Source organism: Chaetura pelagica, unplaced genomic scaffold (assembly GCF_000747805.2).
Source record: "Chaetura pelagica isolate M959 unplaced genomic scaffold, ChaPel_1.0 scaffold3, whole genome shotgun sequence".
NCBI classification, from domain to species: Eukaryota; Metazoa; Chordata; class Aves; order Apodiformes; family Apodidae; genus Chaetura; species Chaetura pelagica.
In genome coordinates, this window is record NW_009952974.1 from 5,602,545 (window position 1) to 5,630,510 (window position 27,966).

The window sequence follows — 27,966 nt, forward strand, 5'->3', positions numbered from 1 at the left end:
GGTGCGGGTGGGTGGGTGTGTCTGAGTCTTCTGGGTGCGAACTGCGTTGAGTTCTCTTCTGACACGGGCTGGAGTCTTATCTGTTCGTGTTCGGGGACCTGAAGGTACGTTTGGCTTCGAGGAACCGGCACATTCCCCTTGGGCGTTGTGTTTCCTAGGCAGCCACGGTGCTGTGCCTGGACGTGGGCCTTGCCATGGGCTGCTCGGCTGCCGAGGGGGAGTCCCCGCTGGAACAAGCCAAGAAGGTGATGACGAAGTTTGTGCAGCGACAGGTACGTGTGGCTTCTCCTGTGGTTAAAACCTGTTACAAGGGGAGAGGAAGCAATGGCGTCTCTGAAGTATTTTCCTCGTCTACTGATAATTGAAAGAAGTGAGAAATGCATCCGAATTAGTCCGTGCTAATGCAGGAGTGACAGTGCTCTTTGTCACAGCTGGGCTGTTGTAGAGATGTGGTTGGGTTGGTCACTCTTTTTCCTTACGGCAGTAGAAACTTACGTGGGAAAAAAGAGGACTCTCTTATCTAAAATGTTTCAACCTTCTCAAGATTTATCATGCTGAAGACTCATTGGCTGAGTGAGTCAGCCAGTTTTACTTGTTTTATGCCAGATACCTTCATATCAGTCTGTTAGTTTAATTAGTGAGCTCTCTGTAAGGTAACATTTTGATAGGCTAGCACTGAAAAAGGAAGAAAAAGGGAATTCACTGTACTTGACATTGCTTCAAGATTAGTTCAGCTTGCTTGAGCCTACCTAACCATGGGTGTATGAATCTCCCAGTGTGTTTATACTTGTTTTGTATTTTCTGTTTCCAGGTTTTTGCTGAAAGTAAAGATGAAGTTGCTGTAGTTTTGTTTGGCACAGATGATACTAGGAATGGCCTGGCCAGTGGGGATCAATACCAAAACATTACTGTACACAGGTCACTAATGCTAGCAGATTTTGATCTGCTGAAAGACATTGAAGATGTGATCAAACCAGGCTCTGAACAAGCAGACTGTATCCTTTTCTTGTAGACCACTGCTTGAACTGATTCAGATAAGCAGGAGACAGGGAGTTAATGTTGTGAAATGGACTCAGATTTAACTTGGAAGTTTTAGCTACTGCCAAAGTTCAGCTAATTTGTGGTTGTGAGCTTGTTCAAAAGCAGATTAGCTGCTTTTTCTTTTTAGGCTAGCAGATGGAGTCTTGGCCCTGGGGAATCATTGCTTTTATGAACTGTTCTGTTAATTAAAAGGAACAAAGATAACAATAATGTACAGCTACTTGAAAAGAGGTTGTAGCAAGGTGGGTGTTGGCCTCTTCTTCCAAGTAACAAGCAATAGTACAAGAGGAAATGACCTCAAGTTGTGCCAGGGAGGTTTAGCTTGATTATGAGGAAAAATTTATTCACTGAAGGGTTTTAGGCCTAAAATAAGGCGTGTGTTTTAAAAAAAGTATTGCAGAACTTTGTTTAGGCTTTTTTAATCAAATGAAAATATTACTTATGAAGTACCAGAAGCTAGACGAAGCAGAATAGAAGTTTATCATGTTGATATCTATCTAAAGTATTTCTAGCATTGCCAAATGGCACTTCTTGATTTGAATGTTTTTGTGTTTTAACGTATTCTTTGTGAACTGCAGAAAGTCAAGACTTTTGAAAGATGGCAATCTCTACAGTGTCCCTTTGTGTGTTTTATTTACACACTGTTCTAACTCCACATGTTGTCTTCCCTCTTTCTGGCCATAAAATGATTGTAGTAATCTCAGTTCAGACTGTCAGAGCTGCTTCAGAGAAGCGTGCAGCCAGGCACCTGCATCTTAGCATGATCCTTCTCCAGTCAGTGGACACAGTGATAAAAATACACTCCCCATAAAAATTGTGCTGTGGAATAAGCTATTGAGAGATTGCCAGATGTGAGATGTGTTTTTGAAGGAAAACTTGCATGAGAAAATGGTATCAAAAGTGCAAGTGAATTCTGTTGGTGGTTTCAAAGTAATGTAGGGAAGGGTAGATTGCTCTTTCCTTGGACTTGAGCCTCCTCATTTACAGTTAAAAGACTGGGCTCTAAACATCAGATCAGACAAATGGGAAGGAGACAACATCACAGAACAGGTTATATAGGAATTTCTTGCACAGGAGATATTTGAAGACCACTTGGGTCAGAAAGTAATTTGCTTGCTAAATAAAATGCATGTTTGTCAGTGTTTGGGAGAAGGTGAAAACAGATTATTATTTCATAGGAAAAACAATTTTGTGACATAAGATTTTTCTTAAACTTGCTTAGTTCTGGATGCTATTATTGTGTGTATGGACTTGCTTCAGAAGGAAACAATGTGAGTATGTAACCCAAAGCCTTTTACAGAGTTCTGACCTTGCACTTTAGAGCTGAGCTGATTTCTTATCTTACTACATTTCCAGGATTGTGTAAATATGAAAAATGCTTTTTATGAAAAAAAATAAAACCACACTACAGGAGTCTGTCCCTGAAAAATCCCCAGGAGGCATCTAGGTTCTCCAGACAATCTAAGAGCTTTCTGATGCAACTGGGAACTTTGCAGTAAGTTCAGGAGAATATTAATGCCTTTATACAAGGCACAAAGACTTCACTTAGTGTCAGATTTCTCATGAGCTGTTTTCAAAAAAACATTGATTCAGATGCCAGCATGCATGGAAAAGGGCCACTGAGTTTATAAGGGTAAAGGCATATCTTGCAAGGAAAAAAGGAAAAAAAAATAGAAAGATGACTTTGTTCAGCCCAGCAACTTAAAGGCTGTTGGAGATAAGGGGGCTGTTTGTAAATACCAGGGTGTGGGAGGTAAGTGTGCAATAGGAAAACCCACCATATTTAGCTGAAAGAAAATGTTGGCACAAGTGTTACAAAGTTGTCAATGAATGGGTGACTAGAAATCTGGCTGTTTGGTCCAGGGAAAGGAAGGTAGCCTTTCTTTCTCTCAAAACAGAGATTGAACATGTTGTTAGAGTTGTGAATGCAGATGACTAGACTTAGTGATGCAATTTGTATTTTTATTATTTAATCAGCATGGAGACCTGTGTGACTTTAAATGTTAAAGGTGATTTGTGAATTAAAAGCTCTGTGTTTATGGCAATATAACCTTCAATACCTATGGACCAATTGCTTTTGTTATATTCTGGGTAAGTTGCTTTTATGCACCGAACCTTTTGATGCAGAGTCTACCAGTCAGTTAAGAAAATACTATTGGGTAAAAATTCAAGAAAATCACTCTTATGCTTGAATATCCAGGTGAAAACCAAATTGGTTAAACTTATTTTTTTCCGTAGTTGACACATTTTTGGTTTGTTTTTACTACTTCTTAGCTTACTGAGTAGGCTCTAAAGTCCATCTTATCCACTGAATCCACTGAATTAGTACAATGGAACCTCTGCCTGCAACAGTAATTTAAAATATTTTCCATTTTCACAGGGACAGGCAATTGCAAAGGAAATATCCAGTGTAATCTATAAACAATCTAACGCGTTTTATGAACATTTTCTCCACATTGTTGAAAACTGGCAGAGTTCCATTCACTTAGATGTGGTTAGTGATTTATGCAGTCACAGGACTACAGTCCTCAATTTTAAGGGCTAGGAGTGAGAAGGGCAAATCTTATAAAGTTTAAAAGTTACTATAAATAATATGAGCAATAATAGAAAAACTTAGTAGATTTGTTTATTTTTTGCAAGTATATTACTTTATTAAAGCTTGCATTTTGTAAGGAATTAGAAAAAGGCCTTTAAATATTTCTGATACATGTAAATGTTGTTTTTGTATTTTAAGAGGCAAGAAATACGAAAAGAGACACATTGAAGTGTTTACAGACCTTAGTAGTCCTGTCAGTGAGGATCAACTGGAAATTATCATTGCTAACTTGAAGAAAACAGGAATTTCACTTCAATTTTTGTAAGTATGGAAGTGGCTGTTACACATGATGCCATTTTTTAAAGGGAAATAATCCTTAATAATGATCTTGAAGGGGCTGGTGATCTGTCTGTTGGAGTAGTGTTTCTATAGAGGTGTGCCAGTATGTAATGTGATTGTTATAACTACTGATGTCAATTACTCATGCCATTAATTTCTGTTATGAACCAAGTCCTCTGGATTAAGTGATGTGCAAATACATGGTAAAATGATGACTTCTCCAGTTAAGCTTAGAGCCAAAGTTAAAACAGAAGACAAAAGATCTCTCTATAAGCAGGAAAATGGGAAACAATGAGCCAGAAATAGCCTCAGTAAGGCAGTAGTTTTATCACAGCAACAGCCTAGATCCTTTTAGGTAAGGGAAGAATTAACAAGGTAGTGTTACAGGTGTTTATAGCCTGATTCTAGTCTCAGTAGACAAGTCTGAAGAGAAGGGTTATATTCACTGTGATGGACTTGGAATAAGGAAGTGGAAAATGGAAGCAATGTCTTACATGTTAAGACAGGAATCTTTTTGCCTGTCTTGGTATAGGTCTAAGCATTGATCTGAACAATCAATGGTAGTGCTGAGATCTGCATTAGTTGTTGCACATGATAGTAACACAGTAAGATATAGGTCAGTTTATTATAAAGCAAAACTTAATATGAATGTTCATGTTTGCTGTTTATAACAAATAATTTCACAGGAGAAAATTAAAGCTGCAGTTTTATTTCTGACCTTTTGGGTTTTACTTTCACCTAGATCTAGTGTTCTGTAAGGGGCAGTGTTGTGAACCTGATAAATTCATTTAAGTTATTTGCAGACTCACCTGCAAGAGGGATTAGTTAGAAAAGAGTGACTGAGAATCATGGACTGATCCCTCACATAATTTATTTTTTGCCTCTACATGGGAGAGGCTGAATGGAAAGGTCTCAGGCTACTCTTGGATTCTGTCTACACAGCAAAAGGAGGTATGTTTTCCAAATGCTATCATGTGCCCCTTCTAGCTTATCTGAGCTATTGGCACTGGAGGCAGTGGAGACACAATACCATGAACATACTGCCAGTCAGAGTCAGATCTTTCACGATCTAATTTTAGTATGTTTAGACCCTGCTACCTTGTCTCTGTGTCTGTAGTTTGCTGTACACTCTAGCACAGATGCTACCACCACAGATTAACCTTGTAGTTTTATTCTGTGAGATTTCTGATATGTCTTTAGTTATTCTATGTAATGTGGCAATGAAAAAGCCCCATGTTAGCCCTATGGCTAACAGAAGAAGTACTAGGGAAATGTTGTTACAGCGTCAGCTGCAGACTTACACCTTGTCTCACAGCCACAGGAGTAAATGATGCTTTAAGAAATACATGTACAAATGTAAAATATTCAAGATACTGTTTTAAAACCATGTCTTGCTAAACCTTGTCCTTTTGTTATACCCCATGCTTCTATCTCTTATGCCCTTTTTATTGTTTAGGTTGTAACTTGTGGCAGATAGTTGGTTTTCCTTCTTGTTGTCAAGCACCGAGCACATGCTGAGCGCTGCTTAGCTTTGGGTATTACACAGTTCTCATCACAGGAGTCTCTAAGCACTGCATAATTAAGTAATCTAACTTTTATGTATCTAGGGGTTGAAGCTTTTTGCTCTTCTAACAGCTTTAAAATACAGTTTTTCTTTGTGAAAGCTGCTTCCTATAAATGTATCAAATACTGCTGAAACCTGATATTGAATCCTACTATATGTCTCTGTTGTGCAGGTTGTTAACTCTGCTTATTGTATGTTGCTCCACAGGTGAGTTTAGTGAGGACTAATGAGGTGAATGTAAGATCGAGGTCTGGAGGCTGCTTTTTTAAAAACATAATACATCTGGGGGAACAGAGAGGACAATCTTGCACATCTCTCTTTTCTGTGGCTATTATTCTTGGTTAAATCTCGTATTTTGAAGAGCAGTGAAACCATTTTATCTGTAACCCCTGGCTAAATTTTAAAATCCAATTCTTGAAGTGCAGGAAAATGTGTCATCTTCAGTTCAAAATTCACCTATTAATGTAAGCTATTAAAATCTCAAATAGTAAAATTTATTCTAGAAATTCCTAATAGCCCCACTGCAGGGAAAGTCCCGTTTGCTAACATTTAGAGCCAATACAGAATTACAGGCCTGGAACAGCCTTTAAACAAGTAATGTAGAGCAATCCTCTACATCAAACTGGGTCAGCTGTATTTATGTCTTTGCAGAGTGCTGTTTTTCTAATCTTTTTATAAAGGTTTCCAGTGATGGAGACTGTTTCCTCAGGCAGTTGGTTTAGAGATGCCTTTATCAGGTATTTGAATGTCTGACCTGAGTCTATGGTGCAATTTGAGTGCAGGCTGAATATGAGGTACCAATTTTTCCCTTTCTCTATGCAGTAGCCTTTTATGTTTAAGACTGTCATGCCCTCACTCTCTTCCCTACAGGCTTTATTTTGCTCAATCTTTTTTCATAGATCTCATTTTCTAATCATCATCTTTAGTCCCTAATCCTTTCCTGTATGTGGACCTCTTTGCTGTATGATGCCAGGACTGGTGGAGCATTCCAGTCAAGATGTTACCAATGCCAAGTAGACCTGAAATACTGTTTCATGTGTCTTGCAAACATCTGACTGCAGCTAGATAAAAATTGCTGATTCTGATGAAATTTGTTTTGGTTGGTTATTAACAAGTAAGTCCAACTAACTGCTTCTGCTTGTGTTCTTAGCCTGCCTTTTACAGTGGATGTTGATGATGGGGGTGGAGATGCAAGTGCCAGATGTTCTGAAATGCACAGAAATTATTTTCCAAGAAAGGGTTTAACTCAAAAACAGAAGGAAGGCATTGATGTGGTGAGGAAGCTGATGCATACTTTGGATGAAGAAGGAGGGCTGGAAGAAATCTATACTTTCAGGTAAACATGGCTAATCCTTTTTATCGCACTGTAAGTTTACTTTCTGATTTCTTCCTCAGAATATGGAATTAATTAATCAGTCACTTGGCTTCCAGTTTCACTGAAGCCAGTAATGTTCCTTATTTACTGTACACTCAGTTCTTTTCAAACAGATTCTGTAGTGACTTTAGAATAGAATGAAAAGCTTACAGCTTTCACTGGAAATGGAATTTTCTGTATCTGTATTTAAAGAAAAAAGTTTTCTTCCACCTTTAGTAGGTTTTGAAGAGAATGTTTCTATAAATTAGGTTTGAAAAGCATGTTTTGGAAGGAGTTGGAATTTATGACAGTGCAAGCAAAACATTTGCATTTAATAGTAGCCTTTGTTCTTGGATCTGAGACTTCTTTTACCTCACTAATTTATCAAACACCTGACAAATGTTTTGAGCAATGTTGTTTGTTGAATTCTGCTCTTTAATCACAGACTACTGTGCCATTGTGCCAAGCAATATTACTTTTTTAGCAGCTTTTCTAATATAAGAATTAAAACATGTTTTTTCACTTTGTTTCCTTAATGAAAGAATAAAAATGTGTGTCTGAAATACACCCAATGATATACCCAATCCATGCAGGTGTTGTCTCAGTGGGGAAATGCAAAGGCACTCACTCAAAATGCATCAATGTGCCTTATAAAAATCTGGTTTTATTGTCTTAGTAGTTCTGTTCTACAATTATGAAGTGGAATATTGTAGACAATGCCTTTTTCAGGAACCTGTGTAGACCATGGCTGCAATGTGATTGTCAAGTGTAATTTTTAGATGAGTTACCTGTAAGTTTGCATGCTGATAATTCTTCATTTGATTTCTGGGATTTCCTTCCCTTGCCCTGCCCAACTGAAATTCTTTGCACCTCAGCAGCCAGTTAAACTGTTATTTGAGCATTAGTGTGGATTAGTGAAGAAACGTGTATCAGTGTGAATGTATTCTGTGCTATCAATGGAGCAGCTTGAGTCTTGAGAAAAAAGCAGGCTTTGTCATTGCATCAGAAAACTGCACAGAAAAGCATTATCTTTCTGGGCCCCTTCATCCTTTAGGATAATCCATATGCATGAAGCTACTATGTAGCTCCTTTATATTTTGTTTATTGCAGGCTCTTGCTACTGTATAAGCTGTCTTTGTTTTGTGCTTTCAGGGGAAATAAAAAATCTTTGGTTAAATAGGTATTTGACTAATAGATGAAAGCTTTAGTTGTTTAAGAATGTGTGGCTTTAGATGCAGTTAAGTTGCTTATCAAGCTTTGTGAAATTAGCCTTGCAAATCTGTCATGATCATTTACTAGCTCAGATACACTCTCTGTTTCCTATGTTAATTACTCCTGCTGGTAAAAACACTTCAACTTTTCTGACAATAAATCAGTCATGCCAGGAAAGGGAGAAAATTCTGTTGTATTGTTTTAGGGTTTGATGTTCTGACATTTGGATAGGAGGTACTTCTGCTGCCTCTAGTTTTGGGGGAAGAGATTAGACAGCAGAGAAGAGGTATATTTTTTAAACAAAAGTTGAAATATGCGTTTACTAGGGTTTTATTGGCTGGGTCCTCTTTGATAACAAGAAACATTTATCTTCTATAAATATAATAAAGGTTAAAGTTAATAAATTGAGCTTAAGTTACATATTTAGGCATTTCACACTTAGGTACTTGATTTTCACATCATCCCTGAATGTATATGTTGCTGTCATTTTAATGATATAACAGGTTATTTTTTAAAAAATCCTTTATATATGTCTATATTGTGAGGAAAAAGTAATTTTTCCTTCATTCCTTTCCCCAAGGGAAAAAAACATAATAAAGCAAATACACAGTTTATCTCATAATAAAAATCCCAGGGCATTTTCTCCTTTCATTGTGCTTCTATTCGAATAAAAAAACCCAACCTTCTCACCCTAAGAACATTGAAAAGTAGACCTCCAAGTTGAATTCTTTACTGAATGTTTTTAGGAATTGATCTTAATTTCTGCCAGACAAGTGCTTTAATCAAGAGAGAGGTAGATTGTTGGGCTTTATCAACATATGTAAAAATTGAGGTCAACACTCTTATCTGTGCTTCATTGTGCAATAAAAAAAAAGTGTTTTCTCTATAGTGGAAATTTACAGCAAAGTATCTGGTACAGTTTGTATTAGCTGATAGCTGTTCTGGGGTGCAAACCTATTTGATTTCCCAATAGTGTATTAGAGATTACTTCAACCTACTGACAATTTTCAATTTTTGGACTTCATTGTTTAAAGTGGTGTGATTGAGTTAACACTTTTTAGTGTAAAATCATTACAGTTCCTTTTTTGTGTGTTTTATGAACCTGCACATATGCTGTTTAGGCTAGAAATATTCCAAGTAATTTGCTTCACTCTAACTGAATGCCCTGAAAATAATGAGTTCATTAGTATAAAAAAAGTGTTAAAAGTTAATTACCACACAAACAAAATCCTGTTAATTGAAATTGGATTCTTTATTTCTTCACCTCCATTGGAGAAAGCATTTTACTGCTTAGAGAAGCAGCCTTTTCTAGTCTGGGTTGTTCAGCTAACTACGTGCCCTAACTGGGCTTGCACAGATGAATGTAAAATGCTTAATAAGGAACTGTGTAGTTGCATCACATGACATGTATTGTCTGTAAGCCCTAATGTCACACCATCATGAAGCCTTGAGATGGGAAGAATCTCACACCACCTCTTCTTTTCATTCTCTTTTCTGGCAGTAGTTAATGGCATTATTATTCATATAGTTTACTTTCTGACACTATGCAGTCTAAGCTGGAAAAATGGGACTCTTACATCTCCTTGAAGAGAGTATTGTCTGTAATATTTTATTACAGTTCACCAGAGTTGATTGCTTTTTTTTCCCTGATTCCTTCATTTAGGGAGAGCCTGGAGCGTCTTTCAATGTTTAAGAAAATAGAAAGAAGACCTACAGCTTGGCCCTGCCAGCTCACTATTGGTTCTAATTTATCTATAAGAATTGTGGCCTACAAATCAGTAAGTTAATAAAGTTGTAAGTCTTAGTGTATTTTGGCGGCAAATTAGATGCATCTGTGTGTTTCTTCTTTAAAGCCAAGAAAACAAGGGATAAAACAACATCCAGAATAATTATGAGAGAAATTTTGTGTGTAGAAGCTAGTACAGCTGAAACTGTGGTTCCCACAGCAACTCTAACTTCACCATATTGTACACATGTGGTAAAGAACTAAAATTCAGCTATCTACACTGTGACACTTAATGGTATTGAAGTTGATGAACCTGATTAAGAATATTGCACTTGTGTGAAGCTTTCCATTCCACTTCAGTGATATGTCTGCAGCTTGATGAGACTTAATATATTTTTTTCTTCAGCCCTAGGCATGAGAGGAATGATGCCCATGTGTATGTAAAATGGTGGGTGTAAATGTATTAACAGCTATTGTTTCAAATCACATCTATTGTTATTTCAGAGTTCGAAAAATGGTATTTTTTTTCAGCCTGTTTGCTTTATACTGTTTGGCAAAGCTTGGACACGGTCTGTTTCATGTACAATTTATATGGGTCAGTAACACTGCTAGGAAGAAGTGTATTTAAACACACAAAATGTGAAAAATTCCAGTTATTTAATAAGTAATAGGTAACTATATAGTATGATGGATCTGGTGAGATAGAGATTAATAGGTTTATTTGAACATAAGATTAAGAGTCTGGCTGATATTGCAGAGTTTTAGGAGGATGTATTAGGAAGCTGAAGTATACCTGATTTCTTATATACTCTCCTTGAAAAGGTCTCTGCTCCTAGCTTTCTATTTATACATATTCAACATTTTTTTTTATTAGGATAATGTGCCAGACCTGTACAAATACAGTGTAGGAATGCCCTCCCAAAGATGTTTACACACAAAATAAATGAACCTTGAGAGAGTAAGGAACCTGAACCAAGTTACTAGCCTGAGGTTACACAGCAGTTGAATCAGAGCTATGAGTAGATTTGTGACATCTACTGCTGTAATCTGTCTTTTTTTTTTTTGACTAGTTCTCCATTTTATTTCCCATTCACTAAGTATACTATCAATTTCACTTAAATAGAGAGAAAATAAAGCATTTTTCTTTCCCTGTAGGTATTAAACATTCACTTATTGCAGATACTTATTCCATCTTTCCCCTCCCAGTCCTGTAATGCAGGTGGGATATTTTTCTGCCTTTTGGGGAAGCTTCATTTTTATTCTGTAGTGTAGTAACCCTGGTGCAAAACTTGGGCAAACTAAATGAACATTCAGTCTTCTTCTATCTTTAACATATATCTTAGTGCTTTATCAAAAGCGTTTTTGTAGGTGGAGGAGGTAAAATACAGAGCAGTCAAGTTATGTGTATCCTGTGACTAAAAGATGTGCACAAATGACTTAGCCCACGACTTGAATGTCTAATGAAGACAAGATGCAGTCAATATGATACAGGTTAGGTGTTAGGTCTCGTATAGATGAAATATTGTGCTGAGTGCACTGTGGTAGCAGCCAGAGATGCGTGTTTGGGGTTGTCATTATCAGCCCCTTATTGGTAAAATAGCACAGCACTTGTTCTGATAATTTTTTTACATGTTCTGCTGAGCACTCTGGATCCCAATGAAATGTTAAATATTCCTTTTTTTAAAATTCTGATACAAAGGTCACAGAAGAGAAGTTGAAAAAGGTTTGGACAGTTGTGGATGCTAAAACCCTCAAAAAAGACGATGTGCAAAGAGAAACTGTTTACTGCTTGAATGATGATGATGAGACAGAAGTTCAGAAAGATGATACTCTTCAAGGTATGGCTTCTTTTTGTGCACCCTGAAGACAAACCAGAGATGTGTCATACTCTGAAATCACCTAAGGGCTTTTAGTTTTATACTTTGAAGCCTAGCTGTGATCTTAGAACGTAAGCTCTGTAATCTGATGGAACACAGAGACTGTTATGTGAGACTCTTTGTCTTCACATATTTTAAGAAGTCTTACTTTTGCCAGTAATAGGAACAACAATAATAATACCAGGTGGAATTTGGAAAGCACTACAGCTCCCTAAACTGTATTCTGTGGAGGACTGTATCTCAGTTCTGTGGTGAATAGTACTGCTGCCTCTTCTGTTTTCAAATCTGCAGTTGTCCCGATAACATTAACACCTCCGTAACACTGCTTTTTCTTCTAGATAAACAACTGTTCTGTATTTTCTGCACTAGGGAAGATGAAAACATTAAAGGAAATTTTAGTGTTCAAGAGCCTACTGGCTGTTGAAATTCCATGACAGTTTCAATCTGAAGTAGTGATGTGCAGAATACTACTTTTATAACTGTTGCAGGCCGATGCTGTCACAGAGGCTACCATTTCTCACAATACCTTCAGCTTCTTTCTGAGTAGAAATTTCTGAGAAGACCGAAGGGCCCAGAAACAGTATGCAATAGTCTACTTTTTGAAAAGGGCGTTAAGCAAATATGTTTATTTTTTTGCAATTTTATAGATAGATTATTTTAGTATTTTTCTTTCATGTGCTATTTGAATCCCACACAAATGAGAGAAATGTATGAACTACAAAGGGCAGAACTATTCAGTTTTCAGTATACAAAGTGCTGTCAAATAAAATAGAAAAATGAAGAGCAAAACTGTATTTTACTTTAATTTCTTTCCATTGTGGTCATCAGAGGTGTTCTGTAGCAACAGCAGATAAGTGTCCCAACTACAGTGTGATATTCTTTGTTTTTTAGAGCAGAAATAATAGCTGGAAGCTGATAGTCTATGTATATTTTATAATTTTAAAAGTTTTAGTTAAAAAAACCCCACCAAACTAGTTCACTTTCTGTACTTCATTTATTCTGAAGCATTTATGGCCATTTTCTGCTCATGTCCTGACTGCCCAAGCTGGTGAACAGTAGTGAGACACTAATATGAAGAAGTGACAAATAATTCAATGTGAACAAAAGGGATTAAAAATTCTGTATCAACGGTGTGATATTTCTTGCAGTTTAAGAGCTACTGATTGACTTCTGTGGACATTTTGAGAAATGTCATAATTAAACAATATTGTGCATTCAAACATTATCTGCATATAGGTTTTCCATCCAGAGATTTACCTCTGTTCCTTCTGCTTTCTTCACACCTGAGGATATAATCCTTAGACTGTGACAGTATAATAAAGTGATGATATTACAGGGAAGATATTGTAGCTTGAGGTGGGAGAGTAAGCAATTGGAACGGATGATACCTCTGACAAGCTTAACAGCTTCCTGTTTTGTGGACATATCTTTGTAAGGCATGAGAAGCAAAACGCAGAAATGTATAGAAAGACAGTTCAGTTCACTTATTTTCTTTCCTGCTCTCTCTGAAGGCAGGTGTGTTGCATAAAATAATGTACAAGGAATGCAACTGCTGTTCGTGAAGTACAAAATGTCTTTGGGGTGAGTGGTTTGTTTTATTAACAGGGAAAGTAATTTGGTGAGTGTTTGTGGAGCATAGCTGTGGGACATGCATGCACTGGTAAAGTATTCAGAGAGCTAATTTCAGTGACAGAATTTTAGACCCATGTGCTTACCAGATGCTTTTCTCTTGTTCTCCAGGGTTTCGCTACGGGAGTGATATAGTTCCTTTTTCCAAGGAAGATGAAGAGCAAATGAAATACAAAACAGAAGCAAAATGTTTTTCTGTTTTGGGATTCAGCAGATCCTCTCAGGTACAGTACTAAACTTCTTTCCACTTGTCTTCCTGGGTTGTTCAAGACAGTGGATTTCAGTTGGAATACACTGAAGTTGTGGTGTTGCACTGGGTTGTGGTATCAGAACTGAGACATCTGCTGTCAGGGCTGACTTGCTTGCTGGTTCTAGTAGACGCAGAGAGTACATAGTGTTGTAAAGGAGAGAAGAAGCTCATGAAAGTGGCCATTGTGCCCTCAAGTGAAGCAACAGCCACTCAGCTCAGATCTGTTCAAAGTGGAGACAGAGGTATTGTAGTCTCATTTCATCTCACAGACTTAAATAGTGATGGCAGATCTGCAACAGCAGATGGTCTGTCTTCTGTTCAGGTCTCGCAGAAGCATTTTTGGGCTTTTTTCAGCCTTGAGTGTGTTCTTTTCAACAGAAGAAGCCTCTCTATCAAAATGAAAGAAATAATGACGGCTGAGAACTGTCTGCATTCATTCTCATTTCACACCAGATAGTGTGGTAATACCTTCAAATACATAGTTATTACATAATTATTTGTAGGAATATAATTAGTTGTAGGGATACTTTTCACATAAATATGCTTGAACTGATTTACAGACTGCTTCTATATTTATTTTCAGTACACAAAATATTTATTCCTTTTGATAATTTTAATAATGTGCTTCTTTTGGCTGTAGAATTCATAAGGAATAGGAGTTACATCTTAAACAGGAATTGCATCTTAAAGTCTGCTCTGGTCCTGTAACTGTGAGTGTGAGTGATATCCCCAATAGTAGATGCATAGACCTCAGTGAAGTAAAATTATTTTATACATATACATATGATTGCCAGATTAGAATTACAGTCTATAGATAGAAGTTTTCAACTAAAACTGGAATTTAAGACCCATATTTTCCTTATGTTTTGGCTCCTGAATGTTATTGTTTGGAATCATAATACTATCCAAATGTATGTTTTATAATAATTAGTTGCTTTTAAGAACTTTGAAGAAAACATAATTTATTATTAACTATAGAAACTGGAACAGCTCCAAATGCATAATTAAAGAAGGAATAGAACCACCTCATACTATTTTTCTGAGTTATTCACATCCCTCTGGAAAGAAGATCAGAGGCCATTGAAACTTTGATTTTTAATTTATAAGCAATGCCATGCAAATCAAGAAATAATACTTGAAAATATTACCAAGGGATCATTTTCTTGCAAACAAAAAAGGTCTGATGATATGTCTAGTTATTTATAGTGTACTGAAATCAAAATTTTGAGTGTTTAAAGGCAAAGAATAATTGCAGGTAGAATAACCTGAATTGAAGAATGGTGCTTTAAGTAGATCTGCTCTGATGCAAGTTATCACCGGCTTCAATAGCATTATGGTAATTTGCTTAACAGTGAAACTCCAGGTTAGTTTGAAGACAGTATAATTTGAAGGGATTTTTCTTAAATGAAAAAGGTGGTTTTAACCAGTGTTTAGAACAGTGTGAAGTGTTTGTCACAGGTTTTCCACTGTTAGTGTTTCTCAGTGTGTGTCTCAGCCTCTAGCTCCAGCTATTTCAACGATGTCCCCTAATGAAACTTTGGGGTTTTTTGGGTCAGCAATGTTCATGAGCAGCATAAGCTTTGCTAACAGAAGTGCTTCCTTGCCAGCACAGCTCCAGGTTGCTGTTGAAGTAGCTTTATTATTTAAAGATACAATGTTTTTCAGCTCCTTTTTGACATAGCTTTGCTAGGAAAATTTAATAACACTGATGTGGTGTCAGGTTTAGGTCTTTTGTTAGTTCATATGGTTTTCCGTGCTGTCTTTAGAGTTACTGCAGGATTATTCAGACTGATAACAGCTGCAGGTACCACAGTCCTGCCTATCAATAGGAAAGTATGAGAATGTCCTGCTGTGAATATCCATACTGAGTGATAAATGGAGGTAGGAAACCTATACAGGGTTTTAACTGCTATGCACAGTAATTAAATTTTGTGTGTTCTCACTTGAGTAATGTGTTAGTTGTTTCATAATGTAATTGGTCCAGTCACATTAACACCATTTGTTTTAGATCAGACTAACTCTTGACCATTTGAATCTGTAGATCCAGAGGCATTACTACATGGGCAACCAGGTTCTGAAGGTCTTTGCAGCCAAAGATGATGAGGTAAGGTGACCTGAAGTTCAATGCTGAAGGTATTTTGCCATGGAACAGAAAAGAATAGTGGTGGCGCTTGCTTGAAGTTGTCCCTTCTTTCTGTGCTAATAAAACAAATATGTTTAATGCAGCTTACAGAGGTCTTGTTCTCTTGCCTGTTAGGGTGGAAAGAGGTTGGATTAGACCCTGAATTAATACCATCTCATGAATTATGAGAAACTGGTAAATACCATGTTTGTGGAAGGATACAGGGAACTTGGAACTGGTGCCTGAGTCCATTTTCATGCAGATGAGTTGTGTGCCCTGTCGTTGTTATTTAGAACAGACCTCTGAATTATTTTTAATATTAGAGGTAAAAATCTCACTGGAGTGCTGTGATGTGTTCCTTTAGGTGTCTGGCTTACTTCCCTTTCTTTCTCTCTCGTAATACTTCTGAAGAGCCCATCACACCTGGTGGAAAAGGTACAATATGCTGGATCTAAAGTTTTCTCAGCTTTGAACGGATCCACTGTTGCCACATTTCATTTTTAAACATGAAAAATTCTTGTGTTGAAGTTATAGCTGAGATGGGAACTAGTATTGACTAAATCAGTACTGTTTAATTCCCTGCAAAAGATGTATTCTAGCAGACAAGCAACTTTCAGGACTTGCTTACTGTTTTTGTTATTTGCTTTTTTTTTCCCCAGAATGCAGCAGTAGCTTTTTCTGCCCTTGTTCATGCACTGGATGAGTTGAACGTGGTAGCTGTAGTGCGTTATGCTTATGATAGAAGATGCAACCCACAAGTTGGGGTAGCTTTTCCATATATTAAGGATGCATATGAGGTAATTTTTCACCCTTACCTTTCTGTAGAGAGCCTGTGTATTGATACTTTACAAATACCAATTAGTAAGTGGTCATAATTAAACCATATGAATTTACAGTGTTATGTAATAACAGAAAAAAATCAATGTGACTTTTCAGAGTGTTTTGAGGAAACAGTACAATTTTTAGGAAAAGGAGATGGTAAATAGTACTAAGAAAATTCTGTATTAAAAATACATGGAAAAATAATGCCATAAGTTTCTATTAGTGTCCTCTGACTGAATTAAATAATACTGATTTTTATGTAATAGTAACACAGTAATAATTTGATTTTGATACTCTGGAAATCTTTTTTTGGTATCTAGAAACATTTTAATCACATACTTATGTTAGAAGTTACCACTGCTTTCTTGCTGCATTACCACCTGCCTCTCTGCTTACAATCCAAAGTTGCACTGGAGTCTTGTATTAAACTGCAGATTTATTTCTGGGTTGCCTGATAGTGCAAAATTTGAATTTGATAGTTTGTGTGGCATTTCAAGCATGTCCAACTATGCTGTTATCATTAGGTTTCCTGGTCAACTGGAACTGAGGGGAGGACTCGCAGCATTTAAAGCTGTTTAAATTCCTATGGAGAGTTAGGAAAACAGTAGTATATTTATTTCCTTGCAAAGGTTATTAAAAAAGGCATGAGAAAAAAATGAAGTTTGCTTCTTAGGAAAAAAGTCACGTACACAGCAGAATCATATTTGAAGCAATATTTTTTTAATTCTGGGAGAACCAGAAGCAACACAGTATGTCAGAATTTTTGCAGCATATGTTTCCACTGATTGTAGTTACGAGACTATTGAAAGAGCTAAGTATATGTAGCATGGCTAAGCAGTGATGGAGCTGGGGGTGGATGTAACAATTGTCAGACTTTTGTAGAGTATAAACATAAAAGATGGAAAGGAATTATTTTGGGTGGTAAGAACTGGAGGAGGTATTTGAATACAGAAAAAAGTGGGCTGAGAATGTTAAACCAAAACCAACTTTTGACTTTGAAACACAGTAAGCTGTGAGAAAGCCTCCCAAAGCACCAATGTATGGGGCATTTAAAGGTTGGCTGATTGGAATTCTGCACAAGAAAAAGGAATTGGATGACCTGAGAGGTCTTTATCCCATCAGTAGAAAAATTATTAGTGTAGCCATCACTATATTATAAAATAATGCCATGCTTTATTCTGGTTAAAACTGTGTTGCTCTGTAAATGGAAGTATTTTGATACACATAGATATTAGATCTTTGGGTTTTTCTTACGTTAATATTGCCCTGATAGGGCACTTTGGGATACTTTGGATTTCTTTACTTGAGCTCAGTTTGTTTTTTCTTTCTCAGTGTCTCATCTATGTGCAACTACCCTACATGGAAGACTTAAGACAGTACATATTTTCATCCTTGAAAAACAATAAAAAATGCATTCCTACAGGTAAGACTCTGGGCAACTCAACAAAGTAAGCTACTTGTCTTCCTTTAGAACACTCTGTAAGAGCTGGAATATTTGGCTTTTCAATGAAAACATAAGCTTTGCCGCTATTTTAACTTGGGAAAAAAAACTCCAGTCCTTTGGGAATACATTATGGTGATGTCATCTTGAAGTGTAAAGCCTGTATCCAAACTTTGCCAGATTAGTTGCAGTCTTGGGGTTTGCAGGTATTTTTTTTTAAATTGTCCTGTTAAATGACTTCAGGCTCTGGTTTATGGGGGTTTTTGGTCTGATAGGATCTCTGTGATAGACATCTGGAATTTACTCCTCTGTATCCTTTGACCTTTGAACTCACTTATTGGACTAAATGGCCAGACTTTGTGAGGAGCTACAATATATGATTAGCTAGCTAGAATTGCAATAGAGGCATCAGCTCTGTTTGTACAAAGCTGCCCTGTAACTGGTTGCAGTATGATTTGTTAATATAATGTGCAAAGACTGCAGAGCGTTGCTTTTTAAAGCGTTCATATTCTGATGGAGGGTGTCTTTGGAGAGCCATAGAACATGGAGCCATACAAAGCTTGACTCGCTGTTCTGCGAATTTTGCACAGCAATGAGTGGAAATGGAGGTAGTTTAAAATTCACTCCCACTTCATTAATTTGTTATGAGATCCATTGAATGGGCATCTGTGCATCAGGCTGTATAAAGCACATCGGGTTGTTTCTGAAACAGTTTCCATTTTCTTGTAGCAGTTTGAGAACGAATCAAAAACCTGTCTTACCAAAGCAAGGGTTGGCTATTGTGAACTGTGTTAATTTGCAATAATAACTTTTAAAATTTAGTTTTTCAAACCAACTGTTCTCCTTTTTTTCTAAGTGGCCTATAAACCTTCTGTTGCAAATAAAAACATATTGAAAAATGGAAGTAGAAAGGCAGCAATAATTGAGGTCTTGGGGGCAGGGGGAGGAAAGGCTTAATGACTTTATATTGTAGTCCTTAAATAAAGCAGGGGTTTTTATTACAATGTCCATTATCCAGATTCTTTATTGACAGGTCTATGTCTGTAGTGTATTCTGTGACATGCAGTGACTTGGTCAAAATCTCAACATTGTGAAGTGAATCTTCATTTATCAATTGTTTCAAGAAACACATCCAGTATTTAATTTTTCTTTGTTTGTAATTGCTGCCTTAGTGGATCAGTTATCTGCTGTCGACTCTCTGATTGATTCTATGAATTTGGTTTATGAAGATGATGATGGAGAAAGTTTTGAGGACCTATTTAAGCCCAGCAAAATCCCAAACCCTCATTTTCAGAGGTTGTATCAGGTGAGATGAATGATATGGCATTGAAAAAAAACACCTTATTTTGTTAAGACTTTTCTCCTTTCTGTCTTTCTCTGATTCCCATTAGAAAGATGTGCATTTTGAAGGTGGGAATATAAATTCTTTTGCATTTAAGTATAAGGTAGTCAGTGGTTTCTATGTTGTCCCTGACAGATTTTATTCTTAAAATTTCCAGTTTCCAGGAAGCAAGGGAAAACAATACCTTGCAGAGGTGTCTGCAACTGCATCAGTGATATTCACAGGCACTTAGTCATTTTTCTGTGCGTTGTTGCTTCTAGTAGTGGTTCTAAAAATAGATCAATGTGAGGTGGACTTGATCAGTAGTAAATGGTTAAAGTTGACATTTAAAATATGCCATTTGGGTGTCTAAGCTGATGTATTTTATGGACTAGCAGAAAAGTTCACACTTCTTGCAGTTATTGTATCAAGCTGTCTACATTTTTATTTATATTCCTTTCATATCATGAATATTTTTCTTGCAACTGTGAGAACGAAAGACTTAATTACCCATTGGAATTCAAGTGTTCAAGAAAATGACACAGCAAATGCAAAAATAAGGAGAATTATGATGCAGTTTATACAACTGCTGAATTGTGTTTTATAGGAAGAAAATGCTTGATAAAATTAAGAAAACTTACTCTAGCTTCCAAAAGCCATGCTGCCTCAGTATTGTAAACTAAGCAAAAGATCTGAAGGTGGTTTTTATGTTTCAGGAACATACTGAAACCCACTTTATTAAAATCCTACTCTGGTTGACACCTGAAGAACTTGTTGTTCCCTTTGCATTCTGCCAGTCATATTGACAAGACAGTGTGTAACTGCAAGATATGGTCAGTTGAACATTATTGCTGGGCAAGAGCTTAAAATGGGTTGACATTTGAGGAAGAGTTGTAAAGCTTGGGTAATACAAAACAAATATTTTTTTCCTGAAAATAAAACATATAGGAGATAAAATTTCCTCTATTATATCATTAGATACAATTTTACATTGTTTTGGTTCAGAGGATGTCTCTGTCAATGAAAGATGCTTCTTTAGTTGTCCATTTATCTTATGAAACAGTATCATGATGTTGTCTCAGCAGTTGAGTCAAGTGCTGCTAGGAGAGTGGAACTACTTAACTCACCAATTTCCTTAGAGGATAATAGCATTTTGTAGGGGTGAATACTACTGGTGGGAAAGGTATTTATTGACTATTTCAATGTGCTAGACAGTATACAGAATAAATTACTGGTCCTTTTAGTGCTTTCTTTTGCCTGCACACTGCCCCATGTTTTTGTCTGGGTTACAAAACTTATGTAATCTGTGTAAGTTGCAGAAAGATGGTTCTTGCCTTTGCTGCAAGAATGTTCCAGATACTTAGTATTTCTCAGACCAAATGGCACTGCTAGTTCCTTAATAACTTGAAGAAAAATTATGAATAATCTTATAAATGTAGCCAGTAAATTGATTGGGTTGAACAGGACCTATAGGTGGTTTGGAAAAATTATGAACTCCCTCTTCATTTCCTTGCTCTGTTGCCTGATGAAGATATTTGGAATGACAAGTTACAAGAGCCAGTATTTAAATAGAAATCTAAACGAAATTATATTGCTGGATGTAGTGGTAGGCATCAGGAAATGATCATATGGTTGCTAGTTCTTGCTGGAGTGGAAGATGAGCAATATCCAGAGTTGCAACCTTCATGTCTTCCTTCCAGAAAAGCATAAGGGAACTGCCATAGCTTTTGTGGTGGCATGTTTCCAATGTCATTGTTTCAGTTGTTCCTCTTAAACGTAAGTATTTGAAGAACATAAGACATTTGGGGAATGCAGTGCAATTTATTTTAGCCACATAAACTCAGCTGCTCAACAGTGATTGTTCTCTACTGAGACAGACCTGGGGGAAGGTTTGTGAGGAAATTAGGAAGATCAAGGAGGAGCTAACATTGCTGACAACATGTGAATGGAGAGTGGCGAGTCTGGAAACCAGTGCCAGTGTGGGCTGCCTCCTAGCAAGAGAATGTAGGAGTGGTTCTTGTTGAGCACAGAAGGAAGAGGAAGCAAGATTAAAATGGATTGTTTGGGATGCAAAACTTCAAGTTAAGTCTACCCAACCTCATATCTGTTTAGCAACTGACTTTTGATGGTACCTGCCATCTCATGTTTCAGAGATTGAGGTCTACTCGAAAAACAGGATCATGTGGAGGCTGTAGCTACTCAGTCTGCTCAGCACTTGCAGCTGCACACAGATATCAGATACAAAAGCGTGAAAAACACATTCATAACAGGGGACTTAAGATTTTTGGTTAGTGAGTTTAATTCGGTCCCCTAAAGTTGTTTTAATGCTATTTTTTAGTATTTTTACTCTTTCAAAATAATTATGCCTTAGATCATTACAAGTGTTTCCAAATTAGTAGCCTAGTATGACTGCCTCTTTTTGAAAGTGTGCTGTAATATGGATTGGAATCTTAATGGCAGCATGAAAGCACATCAGTATTGATGTGTAGCATATGGTCTGGTTTTTCTTTATTGGCAGCTTTTCAGCATGGATAGGGGTTTTATTTTCATGCTTTCGTTTTGTTTTTTGAATCAATGTCATGTCTGACAGCTAACAGGGGAGCAAATCTCTGCTGTATTCCTAGTTTACTGACTGGTTACCTTCAGACTTGTGTCTAATTCACCCATTACAGTGGGCTTGGAAAACTTATTTTCCCACATACATCCCATGTATGTATGTGTTTGCATGCACTGGTATCTGGGTGTATATACACATACAGAGAAGTCTCTACTGATATCCCACAGTTCAACATTTATGGTATTTCTGAAAGCCTGCCTCATTAACCCATTAACCTCATCTCTCTCCCTCTGCCTGGTTCTCTGACTGCGTGCACGGTCTTTACACTTTGGTGAAAGTCTTGTCCTCTGTAGCTTCTACCATCTGGTCTACCTTTGTTCTGCATCAGTCAGGTGCCTTCATTCATTCTTTTTATAGTGAATTTGCAAACTTATCTGTGTTCTCTGCCTCACCTGTGCACATTTAACTTCTCTCTTTCCATTTGCACTTAAACTGGTGAAAGTTTCTCCTGTATGTATGCTGAGTTTATTGACCAAGAAGAAATATTTTGAGGGAATATAAACTGATAATAAGTAGAATACATAGTTTAAGTATATAACTTGTTGCCTAATTTTGAAAGGTATAGAAATCTTTCTCATCTGACTGGTTCATAGTAGAACACCATTTTAAAGGTAAAGTGAAGTTAAGAAGCTGAATAGATGCAGATGACTGTTTCATTATGGAACTCATTCCACTGAGCATGGGAACACTTATCTGCATCAGTACTCTTGTTTAATATCATTATTAATCTCCTTAATCAGCTGATCCTAGAATTTTGAATCAGCTTGTGGGCTGGAACATATGTTAGCAATACGAAGGTAGCTTCTTTAATAAGTAAGGTATTTTGCATGTCCCATATGGTGTCAGGCATACTGACATTATAATAAAGGCACATAAACAGAAAGTTTTCTTTGCTCAAATTGTTTCTTGCAGTGCTTGCAGCATAAGGCTTTTCACCCCAATGATCCATTGCCACCAGTTGAACCGCACCTTTTAGAGATGCTGGAGATTCCCCGTGTGGTAAAAGAAAGGTGTCAGGCTACTCTTGAAAAAGTAAAAGCACTTTTCCCTCTAAAGGAAGTTGGCAAGAAAAAAGAAGAGATGACTGCTCAAGACATTTTCAAAGACAAGTAAGTTGTCTTTGGATTATTTTTTTTGGAAACTTTTTTACATTTCAGATTGTTTTTGCTGTGATGAAGCAGGCTCAAACTATTTTGAACATAAGGTGAATGAGTTATGCACTGAAAAAATACTGATGGGTGAAGAATATTGTGGTGGCTCAGTATGCCCAGAGTTTTTTGTGGTTAGTGGCGTTCCTGGACACGCAAGGAACCAGTCTGTAGCTTCCTCACATATGTATTTGTTGCCACAGTTTGTCCTACTGGTAGTTAAGAAATAGTTGAAATAAGAATAACAAAGTCTAATTTAAATTAGAAAAGTGCTGCCAAGCTCTAAATTAGCTGCAAAGTTGAGTATTCCTTCTCAGCATGCTTGATTTAGGTGGTTCTGTAGCTTTTGGTTTGAATTCCAAACAAAAAGTGGCTTCATTATTACCTGCTGTACAATAACTGTGGATGTCTTTACAAATCAAACTGTCTGGGCTCTTCCTGGAACACCTAGTATCTGAACAATTTTAAGAAATTGTTAAAAAGTCAAGTGTTACAATTAAATCACTTGATAAAGAAAAGTAAATCACTGCAACAATGACTAAGGAAACTGAACATCAGATAATACTCAATTTATTGAAAGTATCAGATCTAGATAGTTTGCACTGAAGTGTTTTGAAAAACTTGGCTCAGAAGCTTTCTTGACCATTGTTTTTGCTTTCTAAAACTAATTTTATCCTATTATCCTGATTCATCTCTGCTTAGTTCATAAGGTCTAATAACAAGGCATAACACCTTGATATAGATTTTAATACTCAGCATTAGTTTGTTTCAGTTTTGCTAAGTTCTATGTAGTTTGAAAAATCAAGAAAGCATTTTAATTTTTCCTTATGTTGGCTTTGGAGAGGCTGTTACCTCACTCAGCTTTGTAGTCTGTGAGAGGCTTCTATATAAATTGTAGAAGTGGGTGTTTTAATCTTTTTTTTTTTTTTAAACAGTAGTTGCATGTTTTACAGTTTAAAAATACTGCTAATCAGTGCATTACAAGTAACAGATTCTAAATGTCAGATCCTTGGCGGGTATAAATGGATGTGGATTCATTAGTTTCTGCTGTACTGCCCTGATTAATGACAGCTATATATTTGGTCCTAGGCAGTTAAACGCAGCATCATAATTTATGTTCTTCTTCCTCCAATTCCAAAGCATTTCAAATTAGTAATTAAAATGCAAGAGGAAAAAGATTTCAAGACATTGGAATTGAGTGGAAAAGACCTTTGGAACAAAATATTCTAAAAGATAATTTTAATTGTTCTTTGCACCTTTCATCAAATCACATCAATATACAAGAATTTTGGTTAAGGTAGAAGTTCTAGACCTATGGGTGTTAGATAAGTAGCAGTTCTTCCATCTTACAGACAGGCATATTGGCTGTCCAGAACAATCAAGCAACTTGTGCAAGGTCAGCCAGAGAGTTAGCAAAGTTAAGAATGAAGGAAGGTATCGTACCCTTGTTCTGAGGCATAACTAAAGACTCCCAGAGTGACAAGTAAGGTTATGTTGGTGGACAGGAGTTGCTGAGGAGGAGGGATTTCATTTCAATTGTGCTAAAATTAAATAAAAGGCAGAGAAGACTGCTGAAACTAAGTGGGATAGACACTGATTGTAAAGGATGTGAGGAGTGTGCTATAGAATATAAAAAGGAAGACCATATATGTTTTCTGATTGTTGGTTGCTTCTGCACCATGTAGTGCAGTTTTAGAAATTGGTTCTAATCTTATGGAATTCAAAATGGCACCTAGTCCAAGATCTCTGGTCTTGTCATAGAATTTTTGAAGAAAAACTTCTTACTTTGTTTTGGGATTCCTTGAACACAAATACTGCCATTTAGATTGATGAGTAGCTTTCAGTCCCTTGCTCATGGCAGGGGGGTTGGAACTTGATGATCTTTAAGGTCCCTGCCAACATTAATGATTCTATGATTCTGTGATACTTAAACTGAAATAGATTCTTCCATGTCAGTAGACTGTCATGTTAAATGACAAAGCTAGAAAGTAGCTTAAAATCACAACTAAATTTTTTAAAAAATAACAATATTTTGAAAGCATTTTGAGATAGCTTAAAATGTTCTGAGAGTTCTTGCATAGTTAACTGGGATTTGTCTAGCGAATTTTGACTGCTGGAAGTGGAAGTTTATAAAGCTGTTGTGTGCTGATGGAGAATATGGGTCATGAGACTTGAAAGCCACTGTAAACAGATTTGTAGTAGCTATCAATTGCAAGACAAGAACTAGCAGGTAATTTTTGAAGAGTGAATTAATTTTTACTTAAATGTTAAGTTGCAGTGCCATTTTATGTTAAGATCAGATGGCACAATATCCTGTAAATTATCAATGTTAATTCAATATACAGGTTCCAAATGAAGTGACTGGAAGTATTATGTACTTAGAAAGGAGGTGGAGATGTGTATGAGTCAATTTGCTCCTGAAATAAGCATGAATAATCTTGCACATTCAACAATTTCTGCTGTTACTGTATGTTGAGATAAAGTTTGATCTCTCTTTCTACTAAATGCTCTGTGCAGCCAGAGGGGGAAAATGAGGCATATTTTAGTGTTAATTTGGGAACAGTTCGTAGAATCATCATAGAATCATCAAATAGCTAGGGTTGGAAGGGATCATCTGGTTCCAACCCCCCTGCATTGACAGGGACATGTCCCACTAGGCCAGGTTGTTTGGAGCAGTTGTCTAATGAAGTTTTGTCTAGTGCTCGGTATATATTTCATTAATTTACTGGCTCCCTATTTAGTAGGCAGGACAGTTTGTTTACTTTGTTTATATTAATTTTTGTCCTTATTTGCAGCAGTGAAGATGGACCTAATGCTAAGAAACCAAAGCTTGAAGATGAGGAAGGTAGCTTTAGCATCATGAAACTTGCTGAAGGAAATGTCACCTCAGTAAGCTTACTTTTTTAAGTCTGATTATTAAAGGAGAAAATTAATTTCTCCAAGTGTATTATAGTAACTACACAGAATTGCTGATAAAAGGAGTTGTGAATAACAAATTTGACTTAATCTTGCTGATAGGTTAAACATATTAATTTAATTCCAGATATTGTGTACATGGATAGATGAAACCTGTATCATAACTGTGGTTCTTACATTATTTTTGAATTACAGTGAAAAAGGTGTTTTAATATCTAATTGTGATAACTTGGTTTCAAAATATCCTTTATGATCAGTTTTTAAAATGCATTATTAATATTTTGTAAAAGTTTTTAAATCTGAAAATATTTAAATATTGTGTACTTCTAACATACACTTCTGATGTGGCATTGCCAGATTTGAAAGGAGCTCAAGGAGATCCAACCTTACTGAAAGATTGAAGGATTATTTTGACAGCAAAGCATAACATTTTCAAATAAACTTAGGAGGATTTTGATTTGTGAAAGGAAATATTAAGCAATGTAATTTTCCTAAAGTTATTGCAACTTTTTCAGTAGATGTTTATTTATATTTTATCTGGTTTTAGTTCCTTTGTAAGGTTTCTGCACTTTTATGCTCATTTAGATCTTCAGCTTTAAGATGTTAGGCTTGGCCAGAAAAAGTCAGGTGAATTGACTGCAAGCTTTTAATTTTGAGCTTCCTATTGGAATGGCAATCCAACTATTCTGTACCCACATGCCTAGGAGCTCCCTTTCCTCATTAAGCATCTGTCAGGATTAGAGAGAGGTCTGTGCTACAGAAAGTCTCAAAGCTGAACTAGCAGATAACCTGAATTACTGTGCTTCTGACCTCTGAACCCCAGACAATATCGTTGGCTTACGAGGGTGCAGCACAGCAAGTGTAACTTCATCTTGCTCATGTCATAACTAACCTTTGCTAGCAGTGCTGTGCCTTACCCTGCATGGTGAGACTTTCATGTTAGGACTCTGCATGCAGAGAATTGTAGAGCTGCTGTTTTCTTATTAAAATAAACAGAAATTTAAAGCTTTTTGTTGCCTTCCAAGAATAAGAGATGGATCTTGGCAGACAATTGTATCATTTTTGGACCTTTTGTAGGTTGGGAGTGTTAACCCAGCAGAAGACTTCCGAATTCTGGTGAGGCAAAGAAGTGCTGACTTCAAAGATGGTAAATGACTTTTAATTATATTTAGTAGTATCTTCAGGGTTCTGTCAATGCAATGCATTTGTCTAAATATAAGTTTCTGGTGGTGTGTGAGACCATCTGGAGTTTACTGCTTAGCTTCTAATGCTGCTCAGTAACAAAGGTGTCGTTTGTAATTCCCATGTCAATATTTGTCTTCTGCATTTGAAAAATATTTGGAATTGCATTCTCAAATCTCAAGATATATTAAGATGCAGTAAGAATACAGAAACGATGAAACAGCTGACTACTTCATTATGGTAATTAATTTTATCATCTAGGAAAGCTTCAAGGCGAAATATGTAGTGATTACCCTTGAAGATGGTTTAACTAAAGAGTGCTTAAATAAGTCCACTTGGTAGCTGTGCTGGAGATAACTGCAGTACATTTGGATGGCTTCTGAAATTTTCAGTAATCTATTTTGTGTGATCTACTCTGTAATTATAAGGTGTAGTTGGAATGTAGTGCAGTCACTCATTAAAAGGAGAGAGAGAGAAGCCACTATAAATAAAAACGTGCTCTGCATATTTTTTTTCTTCTGCGTAATCCTTTTTCTGCTTCAGAGCCTTTTAGGTAGCTTGATACATAAAACATTACACGCATGTTTTTAATAGCTTGCTGTATTGCATTCTGGTTATGTAAAAAGTAAATTCTACCTTAAAACTATTCATTGTTTTTCAAGGTTTGTTGTAGTATAATGTTGTATCTAATTTAATGATACAACCTTTTTTCCTCTGCTAGAAAACTGGAAATGTAAGATACCTTTGCAGGAAAGGATAATCTGTGTCATTCAAATAGTTTATTGAGAACAAAACCCAAACAATTACATTATATGTGTCAGAATGCAGACAGGAAATCTGTTGTGTTGTACCTGTGTTGCTTCTTGCTT

General features: G+C 36.5%; 1 protein-coding gene across 1 annotated transcript in view; it reads left to right on the forward strand.

Moving 5' to 3' along the window:
* Positions 1–160: 160 nt before the first annotated feature.
* The window catches only part of XRCC5 (X-ray repair complementing defective repair in Chinese hamster cells 5 (double-strand-break rejoining)), a 41,984-nt gene continuing 14,178 nt past the window's right edge, over positions 161–27,966 (forward strand). Inside the window, exons 1-15 of the mRNA XM_009996237.1 lie at positions 161–272; positions 812–995; positions 2,264–2,312; positions 3,776–3,898; positions 6,631–6,816; positions 9,710–9,824; positions 11,472–11,610; positions 13,390–13,502; positions 15,570–15,632; positions 16,310–16,447; positions 17,805–17,895; positions 19,086–19,219; positions 22,764–22,960; positions 25,798–25,888; positions 26,993–27,062. Of these exons, the coding sequence (XP_009994539.1) occupies positions 195–272; positions 812–995; positions 2,264–2,312; positions 3,776–3,898; positions 6,631–6,816; positions 9,710–9,824; positions 11,472–11,610; positions 13,390–13,502; positions 15,570–15,632; positions 16,310–16,447; positions 17,805–17,895; positions 19,086–19,219; positions 22,764–22,960; positions 25,798–25,888; positions 26,993–27,062 (1,771 nt within the window). The 5' untranslated portion in view covers positions 161–194. The remainder of the gene's footprint in view (positions 273–811; positions 996–2,263; positions 2,313–3,775; positions 3,899–6,630; positions 6,817–9,709; positions 9,825–11,471; positions 11,611–13,389; positions 13,503–15,569; positions 15,633–16,309; positions 16,448–17,804; positions 17,896–19,085; positions 19,220–22,763; positions 22,961–25,797; positions 25,889–26,992; positions 27,063–27,966) is intronic.